This window comes from Hylobates moloch, unplaced genomic scaffold (assembly GCF_009828535.3).
Source record: "Hylobates moloch isolate HMO894 unplaced genomic scaffold, HMol_V3 SCAFFOLD_5, whole genome shotgun sequence".
In the NCBI taxonomy this organism is placed as follows: Eukaryota; Metazoa; Chordata; class Mammalia; order Primates; family Hylobatidae; genus Hylobates; species Hylobates moloch.
The window spans coordinates 19,912,527-19,936,285 of NW_026652280.1; the positions used below are offsets into that span (position 1 = coordinate 19,912,527).

At 44.1% G+C, this 23,759-nt stretch overlaps 1 protein-coding gene across 1 annotated transcript in view; it reads left to right on the top strand.

Annotated features, from left to right (window-relative positions):
- Positions 1–3,016: 3,016 nt before the first annotated feature.
- CCBE1 (collagen and calcium binding EGF domains 1) overlaps positions 3,017–23,759 on the top strand; it is a 261,568-nt gene continuing 240,825 nt past the window's right edge. The window contains exons 1-2 of the mRNA XM_032152134.2: positions 3,017–3,183; positions 3,685–3,765. Coding sequence (XP_032008025.1) covers positions 3,053–3,183; positions 3,685–3,765 — 212 coding nt within the window. The 5' untranslated portion in view covers positions 3,017–3,052. The remainder of the gene's footprint in view (positions 3,184–3,684; positions 3,766–23,759) is intronic.

The following is a 23,759-nucleotide window of genomic DNA, read 5'->3' on the forward strand; positions in this document are numbered from 1 at the left end:
AGCACTGACATCTCCCATGCAGCCCACAGCCTGGGCAATGCAGGTTTTGTCTTTTACAGGAGTATTTAGCTTTTCGGGGGCAGGTGTCCATATATGGCCATCCATAGCTCTTTCCGGCTTGGCAGTGCTCCCCGGACCAGCAACCCCTCGCTGCACCCCATGCTGTCAGTAGCTGGCAGTAGGTTGAAATTGCAGGCCTCCAGGCAAAGCTTTTTCAGAAGGTTTCAGCTCCAGATCACCTCTTGCAGAAATGTATGAAATGCTCCGACCACCCACCGTTGGGATTTCCTCCCTGTGCAAACCTGAGCTGTTTGCTGGGCCCCAGCAGCTTCTCTAACCCCTTATTCTCATAGGCACTCAGCACCAGGAGCTGAAAATAAAAAGGCAGCAAAGTTGGCTCTGATGCCAATCTTCTGCCACACAGCTGTGTATAATGGTTTTCTGTTATCATTTTGCAGCCTGAATCACTTTCCCTGAAATGCAGCAGGTCTACACTTGTGGCCTAGTAACTATGTAATGAAACTGATAATTAATCTCCTATACCGCGCTCTGTTACTTGTAGAACTAACGTCCACAAAGCAACAGTAGAAGAATAAAATGAGTAAAGATAAGAAAAAAGATAGCAAGTTGTCAAGATACAGTAATTGGTAAGGAATTAAAAATAGAACCACCTACAAGATTACAAGATGGCCTCTCCCATCCAAGATGGATATCAAACACTTTTTTGTCACAATCTGAAGAGATACAATTATGATAAGCCCCATAAGGAGTTTCTTCCTCATGTGCTTAGTGAGGTCTCTCTTTAGGAACCCAAACAACTGTTATAAAATGGATTCCTATATATCTAGGAAGCGAAAAGCTAGAAAGTTAGAAGGCAAAAATTTAAAGTTCTGTGCAATACAATAATTACGTTACAAGTAACAATGTTTACAGGGCACTCAATATATGCCAGGCATGATAAACAAAATGCTATAGAAGCATTACTTCATTTAATACTCATAAAAATTGATGAGAGATATTTCCCCATTTTACAGATGAGAAAACGGAGTGTCAGAAGTGAATTGCTTCAGATCACTCCTCCAGGAAACCAAACAGCCTGAGTTTGAATCCAGTTTTTTCTGATCTCATGGTAAGTTTTTTTTTTTTCTGACCTCATGATGATCACTCTCCAGTTTTGCAACATCCTGAAATGTCTTCTGAATTATCAAATAAAAATTAACTCATTTGTGTTAAGTAGCAGTGTCATATGTTAATATCAAGTGGGTGGTCTTCCGAATATGTAAGTTTTGTAAAATAAGCCAACAAAAAACACACCTCACAGAACTAAGAAATCAGATGCTCAGATTGAAGGGATACTGTGGGAACCAAATAAAATCTTGAATATGAAAAATCTTAGGAAAAGATACAGCATTCTATGGAAGAATGAGACTGTCATTGCTATAAAAAATATCAGTGTGGGTTGTAATCCCAGCACTTTGGGAGGCCGAGTTGGGCAGATCACTTGAGGCCAAGAGTTTAAGACCAGCCTGGCCAACATGGTGAAACCCTGTCTCTACTAAAAATACAAAAATTAGCCGGGTGTGGTAGCATACGTCTGTAATCTCTGCTACTTGGGAGGCTGAGGCAGGAGAATCTCTTGAACCCGGCAGGTGGAGGTTGCAGTGAGCCAAGATGGAGACACTGCACTCCAGCCTGTGCAACAGAGCGAGACTCCGTCTCAAAAAAAAAAAAAAAAATCCATGTGTGCGTGATATGTGTGGTAATTCTCAGCTGACCAGAGTATTCTGTATATCAAAACATGTGCTTACCTAACCAATTTACACACCGGCCACTTGTGAACAAGCCACCTTTTCACCTCGTTGTCCTGTGAGATGCAGAACCACGCATATTTTAGAGCTTAGGCATTAGAACTTTTCCTTTTTCAACTTATTTCTGGGCCACATCCACGTCCCCAGTTTCTCTTGAAAAGGCTGAGAAAACTCCTAAAGCGCAACAAAGTGTTAAGTTGCTGACACATGAATTACAATTAGGGTCACCGTCAAGGGAGCAGATTTACGGCCCCCCTCCTCTGTTTTCTTGTTACCTATAAACACGGCTGCATACACTAGCAGGTAGCAGCACCTGTGATTAATTTGCCCCCACGTGTCTCATTTGATGGGGGAGGGGCGGCGTTTCCAACTCTGATGTGCGCGGCGTGGAAACAGTATTAAAGCCGCTCAGGGCAAGGGGATGTAAGGCTCCCAGAAAGACCTCCTTACTTGTTTCGAACTCGAGTTATGAAGAAGACAGCGCATGGTTTATTGACCAATGAAACAACCAGAGAACTTTCTTCTAAAGGTTTTAAGGAGGAGTGATTACACTATATAAATAGTGCTATTTCAGGTTTGAACAATTTGAGAGGCCCGTTGTAGTCTTTCAACTCCTTCCTCACATAATCTAAGAGAAAAGAAGACTAAGATAGTTGAAAAGCTCAGGGTAGGTCCTCAAGGAGGAAAGGCGAACACTGGCCTGACCCTGGGCTTTAGAAACCCATGGACAACAAGAAGGAAGCTTATTAACCCCTCTCTTCCCCCTCCCTCTTCTCCCTGGTGGAGAATCAGCTCCTCCTCCTCCCGGTCGTGCGACCCTGGTGCAAAATGCAAACAACCGCCCGCTTTCCCCACCCTGCGCGGTTCTCCCAGAGGAGGGAGAGGGAAGAGGAAGAGGCGAGGGCGCAGCCCCAAGCCGAGTCCAGCAAGTCTGTCAATCGGGCGTGAACGTCCCGACCAGACAACTTGGACCTCAGGGACCTCGCGCTAGCCGGACACCGCAGGTACCCCCTTTACCTGCGTCTCTGCTGGGTTTGCATCCGACCCCCCAACTCCTAGCCTCATTTTCCCCCCAGCCCCATAATATTCCGGACCCCTGCTCCCCGTGCAGGTGGTGCAAACGCACCTGCTCTCCGGCGCCCCCTGCTGGGAAGAGGGAAGGCGGCGGCGGCCGCGGCCGCTGAGGAGCAGGACACGGGGCCCGGACGGAGCTCGGCGCTAGGAAGAAGCCGGGAGCTTCCCTGATGGTGCCGCCGCCTCCGAGCCGGGGAGGAGCCGCCAGGGGCCAGCTGGGCAGGAGCCTGGGTCCGCTGCTGCTGCTCCTGGCGCTGGGACACACGTGGACCTACAGAGAGGAGGCGGAGGACGGCGACAGGTAAGCGCTGCAAGCCCCAGCGGGGGGCGAGCTCCTGCTTGATGCGCGCCCGGCTCGCGGGATGCGGGCGGTCCTCCCCGGCGCCCACTCCCGCAGCGATCCGCACGCCCTCACTCTTCCGGCGGTAAGGAGAGTGCTTAGCTGTCCTGGGCGACACTTCCCTCCGCTCCCGGGTATCAGTCTCTGTGCCCTGCCATCCGTGGATCGCGTCTGGGATACCCTTCGCCCCGCGTTCCTGCCTCCCCCCGGGTGCCACACTGGCGGGCACAGCTCGTGAACCTCGCTTCCTTTCTCCTGGAGCTGGTTCGCCTCGTCTTGACCCTCGCCTGGCTCGTCCCTGTGCCCGGAGTCTGCCCCGCGTATGCGTTTGGGGACCAGCCCCTGCCCAGCGCGCCGGGACGCAGAGCCCGGCGATCCCCACGCGCCAGGGATTCCCCAGCGCGCGCTGCCGCTTCCGCTCTCCCGCTGAGAATCGAACGTTTCCTCTGCACTTTTTCGTAGAGAAATCTGCTCAGAGAGCAGAATCGCGACGACTAAATACCCGTGTCTGAAGTCTTCAGGCGAGCTCACCACATGCTACAGGTAAGCCTGGGGGCTCTGCGGACTGTTCGCCACTGCGCACCGGGGCTGGCTGGGGAGGCGGCGCCGTAAAGAAGGGGTTTGGAGATGCGCTTGGGAGCCGAGCAGCGTTTACGTTGGAACCTGCTGGGTGCGTGCCGCGCGGTGCGAATCTTTTGAGTGTTTGGTGGATCGGAGTCAGAGCAACACTGGGCAACTGAGTTTGCGTCTAGGGTGTGTGCCCTGATATCCTAAGGATGGTTGCCGCTCCCTGAAATACTTGCGTGGTGAAAGTCGCAGAAGAAGAGGTTACAAGTCTGTGAAGGAGATTGGATTGGATTTGGGGCGTAAACAATGGGGCATAGCAAACACGGATGGCTGCTTTTCGTATTTGTGTTTTGTTTTGAAAGTACAGAGTCGACAAGGCAATTCCTGGCGCTTGTCTGTCTTCTGACCTTCTGTTGGGGCAGAGTGTGACTGTCACGGCCTCTGGGCAAAAAAGTAGGGGGAGGATTGTGAGTGGTTGTGTTGAGTGTAAACAAAAAGATTGTTGGGGCAGAGGAAAAAAGTCTTTCTAAAAATGTGGGCCACAGATTCACCTGGGTATTTGTTAAATGAGTGACCCGGGTGCTTGTTAAAACTAAGCGTGGATGGGGCTAGGGAATCGGTAGTTATAAAATGTTCCCCAGGTGGTTCTTATCTCTGAAAGGAGAGAACCACTGTTCTGCTTGCAGCCTTTTGGAGATGAGGGTTGATGTAGGTTTTTCACCATTGAATTCTTGGTTCTGTTCCAGTGCTCTCACTGGATAGGGGAACATGCACCCATAAACGTTTATTGGATATCTGCGTTTCAGAGACGTTGTACAAGGTAATGTGATCATATGCCCACACCTGACTCTGAGACTCGCATGCTCTGTTCGGGTTGCCAGGATGAATACTGAGTAGTACAAGGTAACGCAGCAGTCCCTAGAAACGAACTTGAAAGAAAACGATGTTTTATTCCTCATAAGGTTGTAGCCTGTAAATCAATCATAGCGCTTCTTCCAGCTGAGAGCATTTCATATACCCAAAGGTTCAGACGCAAGTGGTTCCAGGGCTGTCAGTTTATGGGTGCAAAAGCACCATCAGTTACATCGCGTACTTCTGCTCTTAAATCTGTTGTTGGCAGTGGAGGGACAACAATCACTTAGGCAAATCAAGTCACTCCTTGGGCTTAGGAAAGGCTCCTTTCTCTTGGCACGTGCAGGGGGGGTGAACGCTGAACGAAATGAGACAGTAGAGGAGGAAGGAGTATGTTCAATTGGCAGGTTAAGTCTTCAAGAGGCTAACTGGGTGAGCAAGGTCACCGAGCTGGTGAAGTGACCTGGTGGTGCTGGCAGCAGGATTGCTTGCCTGGTTCGAGCCATGTCTTTCATCCACACGACCACAGTGTTTCTTAGGACACATTGTTTTCCTATCAGCACAGTATAAAGCCTCGAATTTAACATGGGAAATGTCTCTGAGATGGTTTGCTCATTTATTCAGTCCCTGAAGGTCGGACTTCACATAAATCAGTGACAGTTATAGAATGCATGTTAGATTTTTCAGAAACCATTTGGTGCCCGATTATTCTGTTTGTTAATGCCATTACTGTCTTTTCCAGACTTCTTAAAGCAGTGCGTTGTTTCTGTTATGCTCTTTCAACAGGAGACACTAGCAGCACCTTGGCATGTGTTTTCACTAACAGCTACTCAAACTGCTATGAGATCTCGCAAAAATGATATTTTATATCAAGAAGAATAAAGAACTTTGTTTAAAGGAGTCGTAAACGATGCTTTCAGCTTGAAAAGAGGGTGTTGATCCTTGTGTATATGAAAAGATGTTAATTTTGTTTTTAGATCTGTTTTCTCTATGGAAGTCAAGAGTTCTCTGTATTCCACCGGTCTTATCCTGTTTCTATAATCTACTCATCTTGAATACCAAGAATAGAGGATATTATTTTCCTTAGTTTGTAACTTGATTGTCCTAGCCCTTTAGACTCTCACTACCTCAAGTATCATCTGGAAAGCAGCCGCACAGCATGATTTTGGGAGCTTGTCAGAATCCTGGGCCTCTGCCCCCAGATGTCTTAAATCAGAATCTGTCTTAATGAGAGATGCATAAAATCTTGAAGCATTGCTGTAAGAAACCAGTGTCCTCATCCCCAGGACACATGCAGACCCATTTAGACTGATCCTTAAAGGAGAATGGAGGCCTTTGCAGTTGACCAAACAGTTAGCTCTCCTACCTCGTTAAACTAAAGTGAGATAAAGAACCAGCCTTCCAGGAAGTCAGTCTTTAAAGATTATTTTGAATTGAGCTGTAAGTAATGCAGCGTTACTGATGATGGAATGTTCTTTGACTATATAGAATTATCTTTACCAGGGGGCTTTTGGTGAATGATTTTCAGCACAAGTGAAGGAACTCTGGAAGTCACTTCTGAACTTAAAGTGTGTTTAAAAATGACTTTAAAAAAGTTACTAGGCCAGGCGCAGTGGCTCATGCCTGTAATCCCAGCACTTTGGGAGGCCAAGGCGGGAAGATAACGAGGTTGAGATCGAGATCATCCTGGCCAATATGGCGAAACCCCGTCTCTACTAAAAATACAAAAATTAGCTAGGGGTGGTGGCACGTGCCTGTAGTCCCAGCTACTCGGGAGGCTGAGGCAGGAGAATCACTTGAACCCAGGAGGCAGAAGTTGCAGTGAGCAGAGATCTTGCCACTTCATTCCAGCCTGGTGATAGAGCAAGACTGTCTCTCAAAAAAAAAAAAAAAAAAAAAAAAAAAAAAAAAAGTTAATGTGTCATGCCACTGCATTCCCACGACCAAAGTGACTGATCTTTAACAATGCAGATACATAACTTCTGTTGGTGGCCATCTATTCTGGATGCATTGAAAACTTATTTAAATTGCTTATTTTATTGAGCTCATGGATTTTCACAACAAATGAATATGATTGGGGAATTTTGGAAAACTAAATTCTTTTAAAGCTTTTTTTCTTTTTTTTTTTTTTTTTTTTTTTTTTTGGAGATGAAGTCTCGCTCTGTTGCCCAGGCTGGAGTGCAATGACATGTGATCTCGCTTCACTGCAACCTCCACCTCCTGGATTTAAGCAATTCACCTACCTCAGCCTCCCGAGTAGCTGGGATTACAGGCACCTGCCACCACGCCCAGCTAATTTCTGTATTTTTTGTAGTGATGAAGTTTTACCATGTTTTGCCAGGCTGGTCTCAAACTCCTGACCCCAAGTGACCTGCCCGCCTTTGCCTCCCAAAGTGCTTGGATTACAGGCATAAGCCACTGCTCCCAGCCAAAACTTCATCTCTTAAATTATTAATATGAGAGAGAGGTTTAATACTAAAATAAGTATGATAGAGTGAGTAATAAATCTAATCTGCCATTATATCCAAAAGTTATGGTAAACTTAAATGATTTGGAGAAGAAAAGATGGACTCCAAATATCCTTTCTCCTGAAACTACCTCCTTACCCTACTTATGTTTTACTTGGCTTCATCTAAGCAACACATTTCCACTTCTAGCATTTTTAATTAGATATTAAATGAGAGTGACAACTTGAGGATTTGACAGTATATTTCACTATTTTATGCACTTCACATACAGCCATCTCACGTACCGCCAACTTTGTAGCATTTGTATTATCTGAGCTTTACAAAGAAGTGAAGCAAACCTCAGAGGGATTAAATATTAATGATGTGCCCAAGGTCACAAAACTATGTGTGAGAGCCAGGATTCAAACTCAGGGTTGTCTGACTTCAATGCATGAGCCCTTTCATCATCCCAGAGGTGCCCATGGGATGTTCCAGATTCTGGGATATAAGTAAGAAGACTATAGACCCAGATGGCTGTAAATTTCAAAGACACAGTTTCACAGAAAATACCATCATCCACCAGGATCACATTCAGGCTTCCTGAATTACCATTGCCCTTGCAGTCAGTCTTGGACAATTGACCTTGTATTACCCACAAAATTGGTTCATACATACAGAACTTTCTTTCCTTGTAGGATTTTATCTTAATCACAGGGTCAGTGTCTCCATAGACTGTCTATCCCCATTGTGTATTGTGCCAAGTACCCACTTCTCAAATGAATGCCAGTGACAGCTTAGTGAGTTTATGTATTTGCTCAGCATTATAATGTGACACAAGGGGAATATTCTTACCCGTAGTTAAGATATCAAAGTTGGGGTGATGTAGCTGAACTGAACTGATAGCCAAACTAAGCATATAAAGTTATTACAGCATTACCCGTCTTGTGGGTATCAAAGTTTTCCACACAAGTTCTTTCCCCCCTTTCCCAAACCATGTAGTTTGAATAAAAAATTTGTTTACCTTTTCTTTATTGCGTTATATGACTAAAAAGGCTTTCCTGGCCGGGTGTGGTGGCTCATGCCTGTAATCCCAGCACTTTGGGAGGCCGAGGCGCGTGGATCACGAGGTCAAGAGATTGAGACCATCCTGGCCAACATGATGAAACCCCATCTCTACTAAAAATACAAAAATTAGCTGGGTGTGGTGGCACACGCCTGTAGTACCAGCTACTTGGGAGGCTGAGGCAGGAGAATAGTTTGAACCTAGGAGGCGGAGGTTGCAGTGAGCCAAGATCTCGCCACTGCACTCCAGTCTGGTGACAGAGCAAGACTGTCTCGAAAAAGAAAAAGGCTTTCCTTAAACAAGAAATATGCTTGTGTGTAGGAAACACTAATAAAACACAGTTTTCATTGAGGCTGTGGAATAAACATCCTAATCAACCCTTGACTTCTTAATTAAGAATCTATTGTGCATTTATTTCAAGCTCAGAATAGTCCTAGAAAATGTTTGAGTACAAAACGATAAAACACAATCTCTGGTCTCAGTTTGCAGACATGATTTTGTATCAAGGACTTTGAAATTGTGAGCAATAAGCAATGGTGTATGATTGAGTTCAAAGTCATGGAGTTCATATGCTGTATTAGTGATGGGGAAGAGAAGCAGCTAGAAATGGCTTTTGGGCAAAAGAAGATTTAACCATGTTCTTCAAAATGGTTCTTTCCCCCCCTTTTTTTAAACTGTGTACTTTTAGTCAACTAGTCTCAAGTCGGTGTACAGTTAAGCCCTGGCTGCCTCCACCCACTCTCAGGGAGACCAAAAGCCTTCACACATCTCAAGTTGGGGGACAAAAAAGGGGGGCCACGAAAGCTGGTCACAAATGAAACAAAGTTTTAAGAATAAGATTTAAAAAGTTTTGCATTACATAATTTACATGAAAGTAATGCTATCACCTCCCTTGTGTGGATTCCGGAGAGGACTGAGCCATTCTTAGAAGTAGGGTGGCGTTTAGGAGGGCAAGGGACTTCCTGCAGCAATGCATCTCACAATATTTGGAATGATTATTTAAAAGGAGAACAATGTACAATCAAAATCCTTGGCCACATTGTAGAGCTTTGGGGTATGCTCGCTCCAACAGACTGCCGTCACCTTCACCACAGAAAACAAGATGAGGTAGGCATGGCTTTGTGTTTTTTGTTTGTGTGTGTGGTTTTTTTTTTTTTTTTTTTTTTGGCTTGACAAAGTGGTTCTTTAACTGTGTATTAAATGCTTTTTGAAAACTAGCTGTGATTTTTGGCTTTGGGGTTCATGGAACTCCACATGGAGGCTAAGTGGTATGGATGCCCCAAGTGCCTCTCTGCCCTGCTGGTATTCATCTGTCCAGCCAGTGCTGTCTCATTAGGCAGTGTTCTTGCTTAGGGCAGCTCAATATTCCCATGGGAAATAGTGACATGGGGGATGTAACACACCCACTGTTCTTTGAGATAATGCAACTGTGTAGCCAAGTCTTGTGAGAATGTGAAAATTAATGTGATATTTCTGCAAATGTGTTTACTTGGAGTACTTCAAAGAGCAAGGTCCTTTTAATTAGAATAGTACTACCGGATTGATAGCATTGGGCTCTAGGTAAGGACACACTTGAGGAAAGACTGTATAGTGCACTTCTCTGGCAAGTCACCAAGTTCCCATGGAGGGGGGGTGGGCTTTGATAATGTCAAAACACGTAAAATAATATAAACTGTTTACTCCAATGTGAATCCCAGCTCTACTACTTGGTGGTTTGGTGACCTTGAGCAGTTTTAATCTCTGCACTTTAATTTTCTCCTCTGTAAAATGAGCATCCAATTGGTACTTAAACTATAGGGCTGCTGTGAGGATTGTGCCTTAATACATGTAAAATGCTTTGAAAAATTCATGACACATAGGAAGTGCTATGTTAGTAATACCTCCCATCGTCATCACTACATCTTGCCAAGTCTGCATGTTGAATGTTTTAGATGCTCAGTGGATGTTTGTTGAATTTTGTGAGTCGTATGAACTTCATCTTTTTGAAAGACCAATTTGAGACCACAGCCAGAAACAACACTCGTTTGCAGATGTTACTCTCAAATGTAGGAGAGCCCAGAAACCTACTGCCCTGGGAAAATTAGAGTATCTTTGTTTCCTGCTACCTCCCTGACTAATCAAGCTACTCTACTCATGACCATAAGAGCCAGTGGAAGGCATAGCCTGAACTAGAACTTGAAGTTACACCACTTTCATCCCTTGCCCAGGATTATGAAGGGTCTTACTGGCAGAAAGAAGACTAGAAGTCAGATCTTCAGCCCCAGGCCCATTCTGATTTCTCTCTCCTTTGCTTGTTTCCCTGTCCTGTGGCTGGCATAGCTGAGGCCAGTACTGAGGGCAGCTCTGTGAAGACCTGGCTCATTCAGGGCATGTAGTTCAGGGAGGAAACAAAATGAAAGTTGTGAAGAACTCTAGCCGGGCGTGGTGGCTCACGCCTGTAATCCCAGCACTTTGGGAGGCCAAGGCAGGCAGATCATGAGGTCAGGAGTTTGAGACCAGCCTGGCCAACATGGTGAAACCCCGTCTCTACTAAAAGTACAAAAATTAGCTGGGCATGGTGGCACGCACCTATAGTCTCAGCTACTCAGGAGGCTGAGGCAGGAGAATCACTTGAACCTGGGAGGCGGAGGTTGTGGTGAGCCAAGATCACGCCACTGCACTCCAGCCTGGGCAACAGAGCGAGATGCCACCTAAAAGAAGAAAAAAACTTGTGAAGAAGAGAGCAGGGGGCTAGGTGGAGGTGGTTTGGTGCAGAATGACCTGAATCACACACCTTGCATGCTGAAGACAGCCTTCTCCTCTCCTGTGTTAGGCCATCTCTAGCATGGGCTGTCAACCCTCTGAGAGCATGGGCCATCTGTCCTCATTCATGACTATATCCTCAGAGGCCAGCTCCATGCCTGGACAGAGAGTTGTTCTATACATATTTGTTGAATGACAGAATGACTATGTTAAAAGTAAACAATAAGATTTAACTGAAATCTGTTAGGCCTTCAGGAACTTCTCTTGCTATCCAAATGGCTTTATTTAAAATCTGAGCTAGGAAGCCTCTTCTAAAAACCAGAGATTAACCGGACCTCTGAGATGCTGCCATTATTTTCATTGGTTCCCAGTTACAGCTGCTTAACTTTAATTGCTAATGTGTAACAGGTGCTAGATTCTGGCAGCTATAGCTAACTCCTTGAACTTGCCATCTTAAATAACACCTGAAGAGGACATGTGGGTTCCTGCCCGTGTGTTCATTGTGCAACAGACACTGGCTTTGGAGTAGAGGATCAAGGTCTTAAGGTGGGGGGGGGTCCCCCGCCTTCCCACAAGAACAGGTGTTCGGGGGAGGGAGGGAAGGTTCTGTATCACTTCTCACTCACTCTCAGAGAAACAATACAGAGTAATTGGAAACAATTTTAACTCAGTAACCGCAAAAGGCTGCTCTTTCACTGGTGTGTCCTTTGAGATCAGATCCAGTTGCTACTCTGGTTGCTGCCCGACTTCCTATGGTTAACTTCATCCTTTGTAAGTGAAGCTGGGGTGGGTGCACCCGGAAAAGCCAAACGCCTCTTTCTTGATTCTAGATATTCTATCTTCTCAGGAGAAGGCTTGCATTTCAATCAGCAGCTTTCCATACCCTTCTGTTCTCCTGCTCAGCAGGACCGGAGCTCCTTTTGTGAGTTTAGAGGGTCTGCTGGCATTTGAGGCATTGTTGAGTATGTAGAGAACAAAGATCACATTCTGTTTTAGATTATTGCTTTTATTTGCGGGATGAAAAAGTAAACAGCTATAACATCTGCAGTTCCTCTTCTGCCAAGTGAGGTCCTTTTTTTCTGCGAAGCTATTGACTAATTTTAAATAGTGTTTTAATTAGCTATTGACTAATTTTAATCTTATGAACAATCTTAATTTACTTAGTCAACAAATACTTGTTGGATGCTTACAATCTGCCAGGCACCGTTCTAGACACTTAGAATATATCTGAAAATTGGACAAATCCCCAACAACAAAAATTCTCTGTCCTCATGGAATTTTAATTCCCTTTATCTTTCAGTAAAGGAATTTTGACCCAAAGATTTCCTTTGGGACCTTTTTAAGATACTTGTTTTGGACATACATTTGATTAATGTCACACTTTGGAGGTTAAGATCTTAATTTCCGGTAGCCCAGCTGTGTCCTTTCAGCAACAGAAATCCCACAGCTTCAAGCAGAGTCAGGAAAACCCAGGGATGGTGGTAACAGAAGGTTTTCTGCAGAGGCGCTAGCAAGAACTTAGCATGTACCGCAAGTTTCTTCCAAGAATTATTGGAATGTGAAAGCATTACAAAGAAGAGGTGTTATTTTGTCGTGTGACCTGTGATGTGGATGGCAGCAACAGAGTTGCCCCACTAGGGACAAATACGCCAAGCCCAGTTCACCTAGTCCAGCCTCATGTTTTCCGACAGTGACTGTAAGCAGAATTTTAAAGAAGGCATGCCCCTCCAACATTGCTTGACTCTCCACTTAATGCGTTATAGATCTGTCATCATATAAGTATGTGACACTTCTTGAACAGTTAGTTTCCAGCTTGAAACACCTGTAGAGAATAGGGTGGTGGTGATGCCTACACACTTAATCCTCATTAAGCAAAATGTCGAATCTTTCTAGCTTTAAGGTATGATTCATGTGTGCTAAGAGCCGATGTGAAAGCTTGGATGAATATGTTGCCACCTTATTGGTTGTGGTAGGACTAGATCATCTTACTATGCCCTGAGGACTTCAGAAACTGGGACCACATTTATTCTAGACCTTTCCTTCTTGGCCACTCCTGTGGGATATTCTGTTTGCCTCACCTGGAGTGAAGCTTCTCATCCTTGGTCCTCTGGGAATGACAGGGGCGGATGTCCCACAGGAGGCTGTGTAAACAGAACTGGCGGGAGATACAGGGGGGCTCTCAACAGGCAGGGTCTAATCCTGGGAGCTTGGTTATAGAGCAGGGATTGGCAAACTAGGGCCCATAGCTTGTTCTTGTACTACTAATAGTTTGAGTGTTTTTTGTTTTTAAAGCATTGCAAAAGAACACACAGAATCCCAATTTGGCCCTCAAAGTCCCAGATATTTACTGCCTAGTCCCTTACAGAAGAAAACTTGACTCCTGTAGATCCACTTTAATACAAACACCAGGAGTGGGGCTTTCCATCTATAACACCTCATCCACATGTCTGAATTCTCAAGGTGACTTTGGGACGGTCACTTACTCACCTTCATCTTTGGGTCACTTACCTGTGTATCACCTTATTTATATTAAAGTGTTTGGATGTCTTGGCCAAGCATCTTTAGTTGTCACTTGGTTTTCTGATCTCCAGGAATCATAGTTTTTGTTGAGCTGGAACTTCTTTCAAGTCATCATTCCTAAGTGATACTCGAAATGAGCATAATCTGCCAGTTTCTAAGAAGCTGACTTTATTGCAAGGAGTTGGTTGAGCACTCACTTCCTGCTGCCTTTCTACAGCTTTCCATGACAAGCCTTCCTGTGCCAATAGAATAACCCTTGAGTATTACCTTGGTTTGCTACCTTTCCTCATTGATTTACATATCAATTATCACATTTGTAGGCTGAAAGCCACATTTGTAGCCTACATTTGTAGGCTGAAAGCCACCTCTCCATACATTTCAACATGTTAGGGTTTGTTTTTTGTTTTTGTTTTTTGAGACATGGTCTCACTCTGTCGCCCAGACTTCAGTACAGTGGTGCAATCATATCTCACTGCAGCCTCAATCTCCCAGGCTGAAGCTATCCTCCTTCTTCAGCCTCCTGAGTAGCTGGGACTACAGGAGCACACCACCATGCCTGACTAATTTAATTATTTGTAGAGATGGATTCTTGCTACATTGTCCAGGCTGGTCTTGAACTCCTTAGCCTCCTAAAGTGTTGGGATTATAGGCATGAGCCACTGCACCCAACCGAAATGTTAGTTTTGAATTAGTATAGTAGAAAAATATTTACATTCAAAGATCAAATGATAGCATATATTTGGAGGAATATCTATCGAGAAAAAAAAGGCCATTTTCATTGAAGGGTATTCTGAATCAGTTATAACTTTATATTTTTCCATGTATGGCTAAAAATGTATTATACCACTATACAGGTACCCTATGCAGAATATATCAGTGATTAAACTTAAGAATTTTTTTTTTTTAATGGAATCTCTGTCGCCCAAGCTGGAGGGCAGTGGTGCAATCTCAGCTCACTGCAGCCTCCACCTCCAGGGTTCAAGGGATCCTCCTGCCTCAGCCTCCAGAGTAGCTGGGACTACAACCATGTGCCACCACGCCCGGCTAATGTTTTTGTATTTTTAGTAGAGACAGGGTTTCACCATGTTGGCCAGGCTGGTCTTGAACTCCTGACCTCAGGTGATCCACCCATCTTGGCCTCCCAAAGTACTGGGATTACAGGTGTGAGCCACCGCACCCAGCCTAAACTTACGAATTTTTGAACTTCCTTTTAACACCAGCTGTTTTGTTCCACAAAGCTCATGGAGACTCCTAAATAGTGATGACTTTAACAATGACTGTGGAAAGCAGTAGTGGAGAAGGAGAGAACAGTCTAAGATATTCTGAAGCGAGAGAAACAAAGTCTGATAATGGTATTTTGGCAAAGGAAGGGAAAAGTTAGGAAACTGGAATTCGTCATTTGATGTAATAGGAAGGTAAAGGAATGATGTGGTGTAGAGAAAAAACGCAGGCACAGATCTGTTCAGAAATAGGATCCTACGGAGATGAAGTTGTGAAAAAATTTAACATCATGTGGACGCTCATGACCTTTAACATAACCATTTTAACTTAAGTAGGCTAAACTTAGGTTCATAGATAGACAAATGTTAAGTTTTGTAACCCTCTGTGTTTGTCTAGCACTATTTCCTTGAAGACTGGAGGGCATCTATGAGCCAGCACAGATCACGCTGTGGCTTTTTCTGTGACTGTGACCTCTTAGCTTTCATTTGGATTGCTCTTGATAATGTGTCCTTGCTTCATTTTGGAATTTTCCCACAAAGAAATGGCTCACTTTTTTTGTGGTGTGAAATTGCATGGTAGAGCAGAGGTTGCCTTCCTGGGAACCCACCTAGACCACAGACTTGTTGAACCAACCGCAGGTTGTGTGAGAACAGACGATGATGCCCTTTAGAGGCAAGGTTGCCCCCAAACAAAAATGCACTGGAGTGTAGTTCTGGCCAAATCTGAATGATTAGAAAAACTTAGAATGTAATATCAACAGCCTCTTATCTCTGAGAAAGTTTGAAGGGTTTTAAAAATTCTGTAAAATTGGTTTTGGTATTGTTGGTTTTCTGCAGATCACACTGGCCTAGTTGGGTGGACATAGGGAGAGAGACACTGTGTTGTAACCCCATACTTATGACTGGCAACAACTTATATCTGAAACACAGCTGAAAAAGGAAGAAGGGGATGATGATAAAGAGGAGCTTTGAATCCAAAACGGATATTACAAAGAAAACATCACAAAAATATCACAAAAGTCTTTGAGGAACCAAAGATGAATATACAAAAGCATCAAGTACTGTCTGATGAGTGCCTCAGATTGCCCTATGTGTGAGGACTCACTGTCAGAAGCTGTTCTAGCTTGTCTTTATACTGTGCAAGCTCTTACATAGTGTCAAGGTCACACACAGGTGCATGGCAGGGCTGGGCTTCGAAGCCAGGCAGTCTGACTCCGGAGCTTGTGTTCTTCTCAACTACTGGGCTTTTGAAGGCCTGACAATTGTGGTTACCTTGCTTTTCTGCCAACTGCAAATTAAAAAGAGGCACTTAGAGGAAGGGAGGACTGCTGGAAACAGTGACATTCATCCCAGTGGTTAAAAACAAAAGTTGGACAAGTCATCAAAAGTAGTCACAAAAATCATTCCCACTGACCCCAAAAACCCAGCACACACTGATGCCCCTTATAAAGGGGACACATGGTCATACATGCCTTGCTTTCCGTGGATATCACCGTCCATGATATCCTGAGTTATCCAATGAAATGAAATTCTGTTCAACATCATTGAAGAATAATGGGGATTAAGCTTTATCTTAAATAACAGGGATTAAGCTTTACTATGGTGTTAAATGTAACTTTCATTTCTGCAGAGCCTCTCTCCAGGATGGTGCCAAATTTGGGGAGATTAGAACCTATTCTGTTCACAGCAAGACATCACTGTTAAAAATGCTGGTGCCCAGGCCTCATCCCAGACCTACCCAATCACAACTGACAAGGTCACTAAGTGCTTCCTATGCACATCAAATGTTGAGAAGCATGGTCCTAATCGTCACTATATCACTATAACAAGAGAATGTTCTGTTGTTTACTTCTTCCTGGCAAGGTGCTAGGCAGTGATTCTCAGCCTTGACTGCGCATAGAAATCATCTGAGGAGCTTTTTAAAAATCCCAGCATTCAGGCTGCTCCACATACCTTGGCTTGCCACCTTTCACACCAGAGTCATGCCAGAAAGTGTGGAGGTGGGTGCCAGGCACCAGGAATTTCTAAAGCTCCTCATGTGATTCCAGTATGTTGAAAACCTCTGCCTTAAACTTGAGGAGGAAGCATAAGGTCGTGAGCAGCCTGGTTCTTTGTCAGAAGCTGGGTAAATGATCTTTGTTTCTTCCATGGCCACTAAGCCAGGGTCTCCTGTGTCCTTTGCCATTGCTGCAGGTCCAGGTCCCTTAGTGGTCCCTTGGTGACTGTCACTGTGCCTGGTGTCTCCAATCCTTCATTTGTTAGACCCTTTCCATTCTGTGTGGGGTGGTTTGAGGGTGTCAGGGAAGTGATGGAGGGACTAACAGGAGAGTGGATCAAGGATAGAACGCTCCTCATGAGTTCTTGGTTTCTTAAGCTGAACTGTTCCAAATCTCAGGGTGCAAATTCCATCGCTCTTTATTTTGTATTGTAGGCTCTCAGCTTGGTATCTAGAGCTACTCAATGACCTTTGGTGCATTAAAAAAATATATTTTGCTTTGTTGCTGCACTGCATGAACCTTCTCCCAAGTTATAAACATGGCTCAGCATATTATAAATGAAAGCTTTTCAGTGTCAAGCTGTGTTTTTCTTTCCTTGTGAGTATCAAACACATTTTTTTTAACATGGTATGATTGGACATCTACATGCTGTCCGAGATTCTCCTCTCATCCCATCTGTACGCCGTTACTCTCCAGTCCTCCCAATAACTGAAAGAATTTCTCAACCCCTCACCCTCCACCCCAGAAAACACAAGGCTTTTTACGGGCTTCAGTTAACTGTATGCATCACAAAATAATGCTTTCTGTGGTTTGACCAGATAGTTATAACTCAAGCTCTATATTTACTACATGACCTTAAACCAGGCAGTCTCCAAATATGTCTGTCTATAATGCATAGTTTGTACATGTAATTGTCTGAGTGTTACAACAGCAATTATGCTGACTAAATCATAGAAATGGAAATGATTATAAAGCAAGAAATAAAGGAAATGCAATTGCATTTTGTGTACAGAGGTACCCTGAGGCTCTTAATGAATTTGAGGCTGGCAAAACACAAAGTGGTTCATAAGTGACCCGAGTTTAATACATTTCAGAGCTTGCTAGTTTGAGCGTGGCAACCTATTACTGAGGATATTATAGGAATGGAAAATTTTTTTTTTTTGAGACAGAGTCTCACTCTGTCACCCAGGCTGGAGTGCCATGGCACGATCTTAGCTCACTGCAAACTCTGCCTCCCAGGTTCAAGCGATTCTTGTGCCTCAGCCTTCTGAGTAGCTGGCATTACAGGTGCTCGCCACCACGCCAGGCTAATTTTTGTATTTTTTGTAGAGACAGGGTTTCGCCATGATGGCCAGGCTGGTCTTGAACTCCTGGCCTCAGGTGATCTGCTTGCCTTGGCCTCCCAAAGTGTAGGAAAGGAGATTTAATGAGAAGACATGAAAGGATCTGAGTGGACTCCTGACAATTACTCAGCATCTCCACCACCCCCACTGCTTTGTGAGTCCATTCCCAGAAACCCTCAGTGTTTCAGAAGCATATTTTCAAGCCATAAAATATAGGTAAATTATAATCAGCAGAGACCACATTAAGGTCAATGAAAAAGGGTGCTCTAGGCCGGAGACAACTGGCCCTGGGAGTTCTGGTGGTCCAGCTGCTACCCTGCCGTCCTAGGGAAGGAGGGGTTTGAGGTCTTGGCACAGCCGGGGCCATGTCTTGGTGGTCACTGATGTGGGGGGCAGGTGGGAGCTCATGTGTACTGATTGGGATGCTCCAGCATGGACACCCCAGCTTGCAGCCCTTGGCCATCTGGCTTTGTTTACTCAGGCTGCATCTCCAGGTCCTGCCTCTTTAGTGAATCCTTCCTTGACTTTCTTTCTTTCCTCTCTTTTTTTGAGATGGAGTCTCAGTCTGTCACCCAGGCTGGAGTACAGTGATGCAATCTTGGCTCACAGCAATCTCCACCTCCTGGGTTCAAGCAATTCTCCTGCCTCAGCCTCCCGAGTAGCTGGGATTACAGGCGTGCGCCACCACTCCTGGCTAATTGTTTTGTATTTTTAGTAGAAATGCGGTTTTGCCATGTTGGCCAGGCTGGTCTCAAACCCTTGACCTCAGGTGATCCGCCTGTCTCAGCCTCCCAAGGTGCTGGGATTACAGGTGTGAGCCACCACGCCTGGACAACTTTCCTTTTAGAAAAGGAAAACTTCCCGCTGTTCAGCCTTTTAAATGTATGACTTGTGTGATCTTAGGAATTGTGTTCATTTGCTAGCACAGATTGACCCACTATTGAATTTTCCTAACACGTTTGACATATGCTTCTGTGTGTGTCTTTGAGGTGATGTCTGCCTTTGTCTTGTGAAGCTCAGAGCACTAGGAGCATATCTAAATCCTTATGCCTTGAACAGGTGAGAGTTTCACTCAGACTTTTTAGGGTTCTAAAATCAGGAGTTTGGATCCCAAAAGAAACTGCCTTCATGATGAGGGGAAAGCAATTTTATTCTTCTAGGAAAGTATATGAAAATATATATCACTTTTTCTACCATCCCAGCTGACCTACCCAAGGGAATGGAGGTTCTTAGGTTTGGAAAAAAGAAGACAGAGGGATGATTATTTGACAATTTCTTTGCAAAGGAAAGCTCCACTCTGTAGTTCCTGCAGGCAAGGGGGGGCACAAAAAGGAAGAACTCTGTTTTGGAAATTTTCTTTTTAAGACTTTATTTACCTTGTTTATGATCATGGCAATATTTACTCTGCATGTTTTACATCATAGCAATGTGCGAGTTAGAACGGAAGGTCATCCAATTTCACCCTTTCAGGGTAAAGACGAGCAAAGGGTTGGAGTTTATTTTTCCTAATCTTTCTATGCATATGCTAAGATATCCTTAGACCTACCACTTACAGAAATGGGTTTATTCTACAATTGCTTTTTTCCAGTTAATAGCTAAGGAATACTTACTCATGGTTAAATAGGCTGCTAAGCCATTTTACAGCATGGGATTTCATAGCATGGCATTTAATTGTATGGAGGCATCATAATTCATCTATTCACTGGAGAGTTCTCTAAGGAAATTAGCAGATGCTAAATGGGGGGGTCTCTATTTCAGTACATTCAGATTTTAAACTTGATATACTTGAAATTAGCATCTTAAGTTTTATCAAAATGAATCAGAAGACCTAATATAATCAGATAGCACGTGGTTCTGGAACTTGGGAGACACGGTCTCTTTTTTTAGATGGAGTCTTGCTCTGTCGCCAGGCTGGAGTGCAGTGGCATGATCTCAGCTCACTGCAACCTCCTCTGCCTCCCAGGTTCAAGCAATTCTCCTGCCTCAGCCTCCCCAGTAGCTGGGACTACCGGTGCATGCCACCACTCTCGGTTAATTTTTGTATTTTTAATAGAGACAGGGTTTCACCATGTTGGCCAGGATGGTCTCGATTTCTTGACCTCGTGATCTGGCCACCTCGGCCTCCCAATGTGCTGGGATTACAGGCGTGAGCCACTGTGCCCAGTCTGGGAGACATGGTTTTTAATGACCTACCCTGTCCCCACCTTCCACTGCAGGGTCCTCCAGAAACCCTCTGGCTCTCTCCGAGCCTCAGAGGAGGGATGGGGCTTTGCTTGAGTTCCTTCCAGTTCTGGCCATCTGACAGGGACCACTCCCACCTTCACAGAGAGCAGAGCAAACAGAAGCGAGTTTAGTTTACAGCCCAGGGGATCTGCTTGACTGTGGGAGACTCTGCAGTACTTATCTCTAATCAGCCTTACAAACATGGCAGCCATCTTTGCACTGTGGATTTAATCTCTTGAATGGCTTTAATGGTTTCTTACCCCAATTATTAAAAAGGAAAAAGTCTTTTTATTCCCCAGATCTATGCTTTAATGTGGGCTGCTATCTGCTGCAGGCTCATGCTGGGTAAGTGCAGGAGCCCATCAAAGTGTTAAGGGCCCTGGCTGGCCACTGGCTGGCTGGCTTTTCACAGCTTGCTTTCAAGATGTGCTGTGCCATAGGATAGCAGAACACAGGGTGAAGTATCAGCTTCCTCGCTTCGTGGAGAGCTGTTGTCCCATGGCACCCGCTCCCTTCCTAAAAAGGAGAAATCGAGTTGCCTTTGGGCAGACTCCTGCTAATAAAGTGGGAAGAAAAGGGGACATCAGATCAGCTTTCTCATAAAATTTCTTACACATCTTTTATCCTAACATACTGGACTTAGTATGTTTCTTATATTTACTAAGGTTTCTATTCCAGACTTATTTTTCAACACGTGTCTCCTTCTGAATGTATTTATTTTATGGACCAAAGAGCCTCTGCTCAGCATCTCTAAGGGCCCTCGTGAAGACTTCATGTGCAAACTTGCCAGCTGTGGCCTTGCTGCCATTTTCATCATTCTGCTGCTCTGGGTTCTGGTTCCATATTTGGCTCTGTTTAGAGATTCCGAGGGAAATGGTGACACAAGACAGCTATGCAACTTAGTTATATATGTTTGAAAAGATACCAAACAGCTTTCCTTTTTTTTTTTTTCCTTGGCCAAATTACCTTCATAAAAGGATGAGGCTTCTCTTGAATAACCTAGATAATTATCAGGTTTTTGTATTTATTAACATCCTTTCCATATTTAGGCAGTCTCAGCTTAATAAAAAGGTATCTCACTTGAGTTTTGCATGAGATCAACAGGCTGCTGTTTTGAAGCTTGATTCCTTCTAACTTTCTCCTGCTTGCAAGTTAATCTTTCTAATCTGCATTTTAATCTACCCTCCTTTGGAAGGAATGTAGTCAAGGCTGGGGTTGTAATCTGATGGATAAAAGGGAATCTCCACTGCAGCTGTTGTTTTTTCAGTGTTTGTTTAGTTTTGTTTTGGGTTTTTTTTTTTTCTTTCTTTCTTTTTGAGATGGAGTCTCGCTCTGTCACCTAGGCTGGAGTGCAGTGGCAGCAATCTCGGCTCACTGCAACCTCCGCCTCCTGGGTTCATGCCATTCTCCTGCCTCAGCCTCCCGAGTAGCTGGGACTACAGGCACCCACCACCACGCCCGGCTAATTTTTGTGTTTTTAGTAGAGACGGGGTTTCACCATGTTGTCCGAGTTGGTCTCGTCCTAATGACCTCAGGTGATTTACCTGCCTCGGCCTCCCAAAGTGCTGGGATTACAGGCATGAGCAACTGTGCCCGGACTTGATTGCCTCCTTTGGAGAGGCTAACCATAAACTCAAAAGAATGTAACCATGTCTCTTACCTACCTACAGCCTGGAAGATCTGTCCCCGCTTCAAGTTGTCCCGCCTTTCTAGACTGAACCAATGTTCATCTTATGTATGTCGGTTGATGTCTCATGTCTCCCTAAAACCAAACTGTGCTCTGACCACCTTGGGCACATATAGTCAGGACCTCCTGAGGCTGTGTCATGGACATGCATCCTCAACCTTGGCAAAATAAACTTTCTAAATTAACTGAGACCTGTCTCAGATTTTGGGGGCTCACAGCATTATAATCATTAAAAGATTCAGGTTTATTTTGAGGGCGAAAAGCTGAATGTTTTTCTCTCAGAATGTAGCTTATAATTATGAACATTTTTCAGATATGCCGATGGACAGTCATATGCTCATACCAAAATTCTGCTGTTTGTTTCATCTGTCCCTCTTACTCTCTGCTAAAGTATTCTAAAGCAAATCCCAGACATGTCACTTACCACTACATATGTCAGCATTCATCTCTAAAGTGTAGGGTGTTCATCTGTTACCAAAATTGTCATTATAACACAGAAGAACAACTCAATATAAATATTAAACATTTTTTTCCTCAGATAAAATGGATTTGTTTTGTGGAGTAATTTCTCTTAAGTCATTAATGAATGGTACTTCTGTTATCACTAGTGAGCGATATTTAAATTTTAACAGGTGTGTTAATTCCAGGCAAGTTTCTAGAATAGAAATATTGTCCTGTCCATTAGAATGGTGCATTGTGGCACTGTTTGTGGTAGAGCAGATCACTGTATGGGGCAGCCACCTGAGGACTGTTAACTGCTTTGGATTCAGAAACGCTTAAATAAAAATTACTTCGCCTCAAAGGCAGTTCATGTGTTTGACCCCAAAGATAATACTGTAGTATGAACATGGTGTATTCTTATCAGATGAAAATTTAGCTTCTAAAGGGAAGCTAACATTTTATTTATTTTTATATGTATATTTGTATTTTACTTCTATGTTTAGAGCCCTTTTAAACCCAAAGGAACAGGCCTTTACTTCGACTATTTTTTTTGTAGCAAAATTGGATTCATCAACACTCGATACATTAGCTTCTCTAATATAAAAATATGGGCCTGGTGCGGTGGCTCACGCCTGTAATCTCAGCACTTCGGGAGATCAAGGCAGACGGATCACTTGAGGTCAGGAATTTGAGACCAGCCTGGCCAACATGGTGAAACCCCATCTCTATTAAAAGTACAAAAATTAGCTGAGTGTGGTGGTGGGCACCTGTACTCCCTGTTACTCAGGAGGCTGAGGCAGGAGAATCACTTGAACCTGGGAGGCAGAAGTTGTATTGAGTGGAGATCGTGCCACTGCACTCCAGCCTGGGCAACAGAGTGAGACTCCATCTCAAAATATATATAAATATAATTTTTTAAATATAAAAGTCAACAAATATTCTGAAGGGAAAGGTATCTAGTCATAGTCTGTCCTTAATATTCTGATATCTAGTCTTCATGGACATTTTCAACATTTTACCTATTCAGAGTCAAATCAATGATTTACTCAGCATTTTTAATGTCTTAAATGTTTAGTTTAAAATATTATTTAAATTGCAGCAGTTAGAATCAAACAATCCCACAGCCAGGAAGACATCGTGCCCTCAACACCCGCCTGGTCCTTCTGTTCTCACCACAGCAACTGCTTTCTAACTTTTTGGCTTATTCTTTTGGTTTTTGCCTCCATTGTGCTAAGAAACTTACGTTTTAACTTCTTCAGTTTTTGAGTCTTCCCCCCTCCTCCTATGGTAGGAGAAAATTCAGCTACCAACTGTTGCACATGCTTATAAGCATCGCACATGCTTACAACCACTGCACCTGCTTAAAACCATTGCACACGCTTACGTCCCATCGTTGCATCCCCCGGTATGGTTGTGTTGCCGTTTGGGATAGGTC